General features: G+C 41.5%; 1 protein-coding gene across 1 annotated transcript; it reads left to right on the forward strand.

Moving 5' to 3' along the window:
* Positions 1 to 1,129: 1,129 nt before the first annotated feature.
* Positions 1,130 to 8,236, forward strand: RND3 (Rho family GTPase 3). Its single transcript, XM_009585197.1, is given in 4 exon segments — positions 1,130 to 1,181; positions 3,217 to 3,326; positions 4,882 to 5,016; positions 7,985 to 8,236. Coding segments are annotated over 4 exon segments (549 nt in total).
* Positions 8,237 to 10,617: the final 2,381 nt, after the last annotated feature.

A 10,617-nucleotide genomic window follows, 5' to 3' on the forward strand; every position in this document is an offset into this window, starting at 1 on the left:
GCGGTGAGCAGGAGCTGCCCAGGTTCAGCTCCGTAGGTGGGATGTGGGGCTGAACCTCCTGGTTGGAACTGGTGGTGGTGGTGGCTTTGGGGCTTGCAGACAAATAGGGCATCTGCTCTCCATGGTCTAGCATCTTAGAATAGTACTAAGCCATCAAAAAATTAAGTATGCTTTAACTTTTAACGATGTAATTCTGTTAATTATTAAGGTAGCAACATTTAAACCTAAGCTTTGGTATCTTCTGTAGACCAAAGCCAACCATATTGCTGGTGAGGGGTTTTATTTCAGTTTAAAAGCTGAATTTATGTTGTACTTTGCATGAAACATAAGGTTTTAAAAGTAGATCATTCTTAATGTTTAAATTATTTTGGCTTAAATTATTTAAGCTACCAAACAGATTAAAAAAGGGGGAATACACTTCCACCACAAAGTGAGATGAACTACAGTATTATCAGCAATTCCTTGATAAAACAGAAAAATCATCTGTGTTGTCCGTGACAAAAATGTTTTATTTTGTAGGAACAGAATCACAAACACAAATAGGCTTTTTTTTTTCCACAAATACCATAGCTGTAGCTCTACATTCTCCTTCTGTTTTCTAGGGTTGGCATGGCTTCAAATCTGCAGACTAACTTGAAAAAGAGTGAGCAGCCTTACTGGGCTGTGCTCAAGTTGTCTGTTCAGACTTGAGCCTCATTCCTGAGATTCCTGGCTTCTGAGGGTTTCTCTGGGCGAAACGATGAAATGCCAGATTGAATAGGCTCGCACAGCGAGGGCCGTAGCCCCTCTTTATTTGCGCAGTAATAAAGGTTCAGTTATTGCTGTTGAATGAGACCAGGCAATTTCCTTTGTTGATACTGCAGCCCGAGTACTTTAAATGGTTCCCATTTGTTCTGCCACACACTACCCCAAAGAAAAGGAGGTGTCAAATATTCCTCCTAGCTTGCATCTGAGCAGAAGCACTGCCTATAAAAGTGCACTTATTCTAGCTCAGCATCTTTAATATGAGAGGTTCAGAAGGAAAACCTAAAAAGAAAAACCCTCAAAACAAACACAGCTACAGCTGACACAGTAGAAAGGAGTCTCTGGGCTGGAGGTGGTGACCATATGTATACATAAATACATGCTGATGGACATATATGGTATGTTGTATCCCTGAAGACTGGTGAGTGAGAAGATAGGTATGTGTCTAAGGAATTAGTTTCTGGGTGAGGCTTTTTTGAGACTCCTTTCTAGCCAGCAACCATTTGGCCAAGCATTCATGATCTTCAATCCTGCCCTTACTTGCCTGAGCCTGGCAGGGAGATGTGCTAGCCCGGCAGTGGCTCTCACCAGCACGCAGGCTGGTGGCTGGGCAGCAGTCTGTGCTTCGGCCCGTTTAACGCTGCAGAGCAGTGCAGGTGGCTAGTTAGCGGCACGCGGCTCTGCAATTTGTCTGTCCAGGGCAAATAACTTGGCCCTGGGGCTCCAGGATGAAGGCACTGTAATAGCAGTGCTGGAGATAGCCGGGGAATAATTAGTAGTAGAAAATGCTTATTGATAGTCAGTGCAAGCAGAGCTGAGCTCAGATGAATAGTTAACTACCGGTCAGCTCAGCTTGCTTAGATTTCTTTCTAACATGTCATTTCCCGCTGAAGACAGCTAACACTTTTTTGAAGAGCAGTTTTTGACAGCTGCCTCTTCATTAGATTGACATCATTTATGAAGATGAGCATTTGAATAAAATAGTCTCGTTCAACAAATTACCTTCTGCTACCTAGTTTGGTAATGCTTCATTCCCCATGTGTTACTCTTCATTTCAAAAACAACATTCCTGGGATTCTTGACTCCTTCCTCCCTGTATAAGCTGTCCAACTTAAGTCATCTGCGATAAGTTCACACCATTTCCCCCTCTGCTTTGTGCAACAGCATGAGCTGCCTGTCGGTTAAAAACTTGAGGAATTTCTCTAATCCACTTAATAGTCTGCTCAGCCTGAGACCTTACAGCCAATTAGTTCTAGATAGTTGGAAAATTGGTGATATAATTAGCTGATAACCCCAAAACTCTGAAAGCTGTATTCTTATTGCGTATGTTCTATGTTGTATTTTAGGCTCATGAGAGAAAAATACGGAAATAAGACTATATGACTGAGAAAATGGATTTTAAGTTGCAGGCATGCATTTTAAAGCCCAAGCCCTTATCCTGTTGGACCCCTTAACTTTTAAGTACTCTTCTAAATCAGGAATACGTTCTCCTCAATAAGTGCAGCTTCAGCAGAGTTAAGGCCAAACCGAACGGTGGCTGAGTGACTGGAACTTCCTAGAAAAAAGATTTTCTTTTTTTTTTCCCCCAAACCTGTTACCAGATTCACCAGGTGATAAAAATGAGATTTCTGACTCTGGACCTATATTTGTAACTCTGCGCATCATGACAGTTCTTGAAGAAAACAGCGTATCCCTTAACAGCTCTGGAAGTAAAACATGCACAAAGTGCAATATTGGACCTGTTTCTGTTCCATCAGATTACTAGATTAGCTTTGATCTCATTGATAAAAATTTGTTTTATGGGCTAAACATAAACATTTATTGCAAGCATATATTGGTTTACAGATTGATGAGGCTTGTGTGTCTGCCTACAGGACTGGGATTCTTTCCTGCTGGAGTACTGCAACAAATGCTTTAATTTGAAGCAAGAGTTTCTTCTAAAAGTTGGCGATATCCATGACAGCTAGAGATGCTTTTTGCACTTGGAACGATTTGTTTTAAATTAAATGTTAGAAGAATCAAAACTGATTTATTTCAAAACTTTCTGAATCTTTTCCGTGAAAGTGCAACTGTGACAAATCTGCTTTGAAGAAGCTTTTTGGAGGTTAAGGGTTTGTTCTCAAAGTCAAATCCCTGCAGGTTAATGCTGGGACTTAAACTTGGGCTGACCCGATTTCCCTTTCCTTGTTATTGGGGGCATCACAAGCTTTTGGTGGGAGATGGATCGCTGGGGTGCCATCACTCTTAATTACTTGGAAAGCTGTTGCTTTTGTAGGTGAGAAACAAAAGGAAAGTGGGGAAATGAGCAACTGCAACGAGGTTTTGGGAATACAGTGCTATTGAAGAAAAGATGGAAGCTGGGTGCTATTAAAGAGCTTCACTGAAAACCTTTCTAAGCTTTCTGAATCAGCTTGAATGACTGCAGAAAGTGAAAAATACAAACGAATAAAAATGTTGTTTGTTTCCCTGCAGGGTCTCCTTATTATGACAATGTCCGCCCGCTCTCCTATCCGGATTCTGATGCTGTTCTGATTTGCTTTGACATCAGTCGGCCAGAAACTCTTGACAGTGTGCTAAAAAAGGCAAGTGTTTGAGAAACATTTGAGTATAGAACTGTTTGAGTATCTTGTCTTTAAATCTCAAGAGTGGTGCCGTTTCCTGCATTGGAGACTTCAGTTTGCTTCTTTTAATGGAGAGGTGACAGGACCGCACTCTGCACTGCTAGAATTTGCGATCATTTATTTGAAAGGGATGAATGTTTATTGAAACCAAAAACTCCCTGATGGATGCTCAGGGGTGAAGTAAATTCTCATTCCTCAGCCCTTAGACAGCAGTGAATTGTTTAGGGTGGTGTGAGGTGCAGGGCTGGGTGCAGCAAGAAATTGTCTCTCACATTATATTCATATAACAGGCAGTATTGAGAAACTTTGTCATGTTGCAAAGACGGTTAAAATGTGCCTGCCAAGTGTTTGGACTTTTGCCATGGCTTTACATAATTTCTCGGCCTGAGGTTAGAAGGAACCAGTGACAAATGCCTCTGGAACCCACCAGAAGACCTAGCAGTGGCATAGAAATGCAGTCCTGCACCAAACTTCAGAATTTTTCACATGCTCAGTGTTCCGAGATTCAATGCCAGACTTTCCCTGAGTTAAAACATTTTTTGATAATCAAGCTCTTTTTTTTGCAAGGTGGTCCTGGTCCTCTCCTTGATCACTGGGCATGACTCAACTTTGCAGTGTTGTCTTTAAGGCTTAATGACCTGAAGTTCCTTTTTTCTGTAGCTGGGGCCAGTGATTCTTGTGTCACTGGGAATAAAGCGGCATACAATACTCTGAATAGTCTGCAGAAAATACTTAAGGCTATTCTCTCAGCTACTAACTGTGCCAACAAGCATCTAGAACTGTCTTTCTTTTCTGTCCCTGATAATGTTCGTTACTAAACCGTTGCTTAATTCTGTAAGAGGTTTTTCTTAATATGCTTTTAAACCCAAATGATACCCGTAAGTTTTAGGGATTGTATGGTCTGTTCAGATTATGCTGCGAAATTTTTGGCTTTCTTGTGTTCTCAAAATAACCATGTAGAGGGGGAAGAAACCCAAGGAATATATCACAAGTTCTGTTTGAAGGGCTTATTATTGGTTCACAATAGCTGAACCCTTGACAGATTTGTGTAGTTTTAGGTGTGAGGATGTAGCCATGAGCCAATATATAGCAGTGCTTATTTTGTGGTCATACAAGACCTGCCTTTGCAGCTCTGTCTTGAGGAACCATTGAATGTTGGTGACACCAGGTTTCATTGGTTCCTGTCTTGCAAATGGCTATGGCTCGGTGTTTACCGCTTGTGAGGAGCAACAGGTCTGTAGACTTCTACTCGTGTAGGTAAACAATCTCAATTTATTCCCTCTTGATTAGTAAGTTGGTGGAATTAATGAGTGTATGAGATTGTAAGATTCCATCCTTGACCAGATTCTGCTGGAACTAATGCCTTTAGAAATTAGCTTGAAGGTAGATACAACTATTACGTAAGAGTATTTCCACATGAAATGTCATGACTTGCTAAACTTCATCTTGCATCTATTGCTTCTTTGGATTTAAACATTCAACTACTCGAGTATAACAACAACCTAAAATTTTACAGTGGAAAGGTGAAATCCAGGAGTTTTGTCCGAACACTAAAATGCTTTTGGTTGGTTGCAAGTCGGATCTGCGCACAGATGTAAGCACACTAGTGGAACTTTCCAATCACAGGCAGACACCCGTATCCTACGATCAGGTATGTGCCACGTCCTTTGTTGTACTTAGGGGTGGAAGATAAGACTCTTTTCTATCACTGTAGCCATCTTTATGAATAACTTCTCCCCCCCGTTGACACGAGTGCATCCTAGAAGTTAGATGCACATACTCTAGTAGTTGAAAACTTACGAGTAAAGCAAAGCCTACGCACAGACTGGATGCAGCAGAAAATCATGCAGCTCCACAATGCATGCTTTAAGCATCATAAGATGGTAGCCTGATTGATTGCAAAGAGCCTTTCAAGTGAACTGCAAATAAACTTACCGCTTTTCTGGGCCTACAGAGGCCAAAACAGTAACTGAGATGTGACATGTCCTGTTTATTTACTGATAAATTGGTAAAATTTTTGTTCAAACTTAAGATTTGAATCTCATACATTTGACTTTAGCATCATGACAAGCATTGTGTATAGTCTGACCCCTTAAAAGTCCTATTTCCTGAAAACATCATCTGTGAAAACACCTTGTAGCTCCCTCTGAAGGTGGCAGCAAATCCAGAAAGCATCTTAATTCTTGGCAGCAGTTCTCTGCCGCTGGGGAAGTGAGAAGTTTGGAGCCAGGCATTAGGGCATAGAGAAACTGAGGTGAAAGGGAAAGGAATCGGGCCATGGGAGAGCAGGAGGTAGTGAATGGGAAAACTGGGCTGTAAGGTAAACTTCCCCTTATTACTCACACATGTGTATCATGCATTGCAACTGAATCACAGTGGTGATTTGAGATACACCCTGCAGGGTGTAAGAGTGAGAGTAGTACCTCCTCTAAAGTAAAGTAACTTTAGTAGTAAAGAAGTAACTTTAGCTAGTGTGTATATCTTATGCTATCAAATAGTTTTTGATGTTTTATCCACGACCTCAGGTTTTCCAAACCAACAGCTCCTAATATGCGATTACTAATAATGCAGCCTCCTACAGCATGTTTAAATTTGAAAATGCAAAGATACTGTAAACTGAGTATCTTGATTAAAATATAACCTGGAGTGTTGTACTGTGATGGCTTATGCTGGTTATGGCATTTTTCTACTCTTCACTCAGTAAACATCCCTCCATCTCAGACAATTTTATATGAAACTAAATGCCATTTTTTTTACCTTAGTGTAAAACAATTCAGAAGTGTCCTTAAATCCTGCTTGTTGTGAAAGATGTTATCTTGGTTACAAACTACCACTGTTGCATGTGTATATATTCATGTTGTTCAGCCTTGGAGCTGTAATTTTTCATGCTATTTTTCTTTGAATATTAAACTTAAAAGGAAATACTGTCGGCCACTTATTACATACACAAGTTCATATATTACATTTTTTACTTCAGTAAAATCACCAAGTCTCACCCCTTTCCATAGATAGCAGTCAAAAATCCACTGACAGCTGTATTTGTCCACTGGAGTTGAAGATCCACATCTCTTCTGGTGTCACAGCTTAGCCTGTACCCCTTAGGAACAGGAGTCAGATGAAGACAAAGGGCTAAGCCAGAAGCTGTTACTTGGCAGCCAAAGGGAAAACTGTATGTGTTACAGGGAAGCCCATGTTTCAGCAAACTCCCATAATTTCATCTGTACTCTACGTAAGCAAAATCTTGACTGAGCGATGATTGTATCTCTTGTGGTTGCCAAATCCCTGGTGGCGTGAAGCAACCCAGTGCTCTGCTGTGCTAGTTCTAGGGAAGGGTCCTCTGGGGTCGAGATACAGAACTTGTTTTTAAATTCCCTTGCCTTGCTAAGTTGACATGGGATCAAAGAGCTTAGTGGGGTTTTCCCTATTCCTCTTAACTTCAAAAGGAAGCGTTGGGAGGATAAAGCCAGTTGATGGTGGCACCCTGCCTCCGGTATGCTAGCCAGTTTCCAGTCAGCTATGCCTGAGCAAACACTTCTGAGGCCTTAAGGTATAGACTAGGCTTGGTTAGTAGGAGTTGAGATGTTTAACCATGGGGAGGGCTTGTCCTACAAACTAATACTCCTTTATCAGCCACTCCCACTTAAAATTGATAAGAAGGTGGCTGCATCACTGCAGTGTAAATAGTGCATACTGAAGATGTGGGTCCAAATAGATTAGTGCCATCAGCCTGGCACTGGAGCAAAGAGGACTGACTTATGCCTGTTTCTCAGGCCCATGAATATGTGAGGAGTGGCACATCAAGGATGTGGTTGGATTACTAAAAAGATTCATCCCTCAGAAGTAAAATTCCATTGAAACAACTCCATTTTTTCACACAGTGCTGTATTGTCTTCCAGTAGCAAAATCCACAACAGCATACCGGGGTATTGTCATCTGCCAGAGTCGTGTGTTGTTTTCTTTGTGATGCTGGAACAAATATCCCTGCTTTGACTTTTAATGCACTTAGAATCAAAAAAGAAGGGCTCCTGTAACCACTAATGTCCTCTTCTCTTGTTTTTTTTTTTTGCCTGTTCCCTAGCTACAAGTTGATACAACTATCCCTGACCCAGAAACCCACAGCACATTCCCCTACGAACTTTGCCCACTTCGTGGAGATGTAACCATGTTTACTAGTCAGGGGCACGCTGGCCAGCCCTTAAGGCAGTCAGAATACATTTTCTCTTTGGAGATAGCAGGCTTAAATCTGCCAGGTCCAGACCTTTCCTAGTGAGCACGTGATTCACAGATGCAACTTAAAGTGTAAGGGTGAAATTGCCAAATAGGTCCTACTAATACTCTTCTGGCTTTCTGCAGTTGTTCGCAGATCCCTGAGCTTATCTCCTCTCTTCCAGTTTGTATTTATCGGCATAGGAGATAATGCTTGGATACTTGTTTAATGCCTCTTGGAACCAAAGCTCTGTTTATTTTGCAAAATTAGCTGCTGGCTGTAGTGCTGGAGATCTAGCTTTGGTTTTCACAAAACATTGTGTATGGAAAACAGCGCTGAAAAGTAATTGTATGGTTTGCTCTGGCTGTCTGCGGAAACTTGGTATTGATTGCATGTTCTTTTTTCCCCTTAGGGTGCAAATATGGCCAAACAGATTGGAGCAGCTACATATATTGAATGCTCAGCCTTACAGTCAGAAAACAGTGTCAGAGACATTTTTCATGTTGCCACCTTGGCGTGTGTGAATAAAACAAATAAAAATGTTAAACGAAACAAATCGCAGAGGGCAACAAAGCGAATTTCACACATGCCTGGCAGGCCAGAACTTTCCACAGTGGCGACGGACTTGCGAAAGGACAAAGCAAAGAGTTGCACGGTGATGTGAAGGACCTTGATTTCCTGGAGAAGGAGGAAGAGAGCATCCGGGAGGGGTGGAGGCTCAATGAAGTACACAGCCACATGGTATTTAATGAGGGCTTATGCCAGAGCTTTAATGGAGACTTCACCTGTTGTGTGAGACTGTACTTAGGAACTGAGCAGCGAGAAGAAATGGCTCTAAACGAGGTGGCATCAGGAAATGATATGTTGAAGAAAATGCCAAAAAAAAAGGGAAAATGTTTGAATGTGCTGAGAAAAGAGAGGGTGAATGGGAAAATAACACTGCAAAGAAGAGATGTCATTGACAGTGCTTGTTTCTTTTATTAACGCTCTACTCCTGGATGCTACCACTTTGATTTCATTAAAATAATACTTTAATGTTTTTTTTAAAGACGACGTTATTAATATGCCCTCCTCATTAAGGAACTATCCCTGTGACCTTATAGTTGGTTTTCCAAAGGATATGATCTAATTTTTTTGTAGCTCATCGTTAAAATGGAGAGTATACCGAGGCCCGTGCATCACCTAGAGGAAAACACTGTATGTGAGAAGTCTGGAGTTTTGCCTTCCCGAGACGGCAGCGCAGTCTGCATTTGAGCATCTTGGTAATGAAGACAACCGTTTGAGATTTCCCAGTATTACAGGTGCCCTCGCACTGTGGAAAGTAAACGGATCAAGTTGGGGTGTGGGGGCAAGCTACCTGCCCGTTGCAGGACTCTTGACTTTCCATTCCTCTTTGTGATTGTAATTTAGAGTGGAAATGATCTCCAGTTCTGGTGTACTGTATGGGTATGTCGCTGTAGGTTCAAGTGAAAGGTGCTAAGAGCTATGATGACAAATGATCCTTAGTTTCACAACCGTGATAATTCGTTAAGCCTTACTGCCCATCTGGGGAAGCCCCGAGACTCCTCTGCTTCTGCTAGGAGTTGGAGAGCCGGGTGGGTCCCAGGATCTAGCCCTCTGTAAATGCTACAGAGAAGTGCTATTCTGTGATGTGGTTCACTGCAATTATCTTTGCAAAAAACCCAAGAATCTGCAAATGAGCCAGCAGAGCCAGCTTATCTTTCGTGATGCTCTTATTTTGGGGGCAGCCGTCTCTCGCTGCAGACTGTGTTTGCTCGTGGTGAGGAAATGGGGTCTGAAGAACTGTGACGCCTTAAGGGGTCCCCAGTGGAAACTGGATACTGCCCTTAGTCTTTAATATAGATGTATCCAGACAACAGTCATGAAACATCGGTGAACCAGTTAAGTCAAATTCCTTTTTGCTTACTGAATACTATTGTTACATTAAATAAATCGGCCTTTAAAATTGTTTGCAACTGCTTACTGACTGACTTAACTTCATCGCTTCTCTCAAAAGGAGGATACTGTTAAGCTCTAACCAGTGTGGCTATCGCTTGTTGAGGACAAGCGTTTTGTTCCCAAGGGTAATGCTTCATTTTTGAAGTGTTCAAGCTGTGTTCACGTTAACTTGTGCAAAGGTAAACAGTTACCATAATTAAAACTCAGCTCTGTGTGTTCCCGGCACTTTGTTTCATCTGATAAAAGAAGAAAAAGAAAAAAACACCCATTCCGATTATTTCCCACAAAAAGACATTTTTACCACCATAATAAGCTTTTGACTGATGCAACAGTGCGCTTAGGGCAGTATTACAAAATAGCTGGTAAGTGCTTTCTGTATTTAAATATTGTGGAAAAAATAAGTTATAACTGTTATAAAACAGGATATTCATTACTTTTTTTAATTGTTGAAGTCACTTTGTATGTTTGGTTAATGTTTCGGCAGTATTTATTAAAATACCATTTTTTCTTTGAATTAAAAAAAATGTAATTGACTTGTAGTGGAAATGGCCTTTGTGTGTTAGTTCATTAATACTTGTGTGTTTTGGATGTAATTGTACTGAGCTACGGGCCAGGCATAGCTGAGAATTGGGATGTGATCTGCATAGAAATCAATCTTACCCTTGCAACAGCCTTTTGCATTCTTTGGCATCTGTGTATGTAGTGTGGGTTATTTATCTGAGTTGTGTTTCCCAAAAATGACAGAGGCAGAGGAGACTGGAGCAGGCAAACAAGTGAAATTTGGTTTGCTTTGCCTCTAAAGCACTGAATGCTGCTTTTTAGAAGGTTTCATATATTCAGATTATTCCTAGGAACTGTTCTTTGCTGCCTGCTGTGAGTTCAGCAAAGACAGACTTTCCTAACCAAGGGATGTGCCCGTTTTCTGTCACTGTTGGGACATCGTGGTTGCTGTGGCTCCTCTTGGAAGAGTTGTCCCATCACATCAGCTCTGCTAGGTGTCAGGCTCCCATTTGGACATAGGATGTGATGCTGAGTGCAGCCAGGGTGATTGTCCTCACCGCCTTTACAAGATTTTCTCCCCTTCTC

Source organism: Fulmarus glacialis, unplaced genomic scaffold (genome assembly GCF_000690835.1).
Source record: "Fulmarus glacialis isolate BGI_N327 unplaced genomic scaffold, ASM69083v1 scaffold19039, whole genome shotgun sequence".
Lineage (NCBI taxonomy): Eukaryota > Metazoa > Chordata > Aves > Procellariiformes > Procellariidae > Fulmarus > Fulmarus glacialis.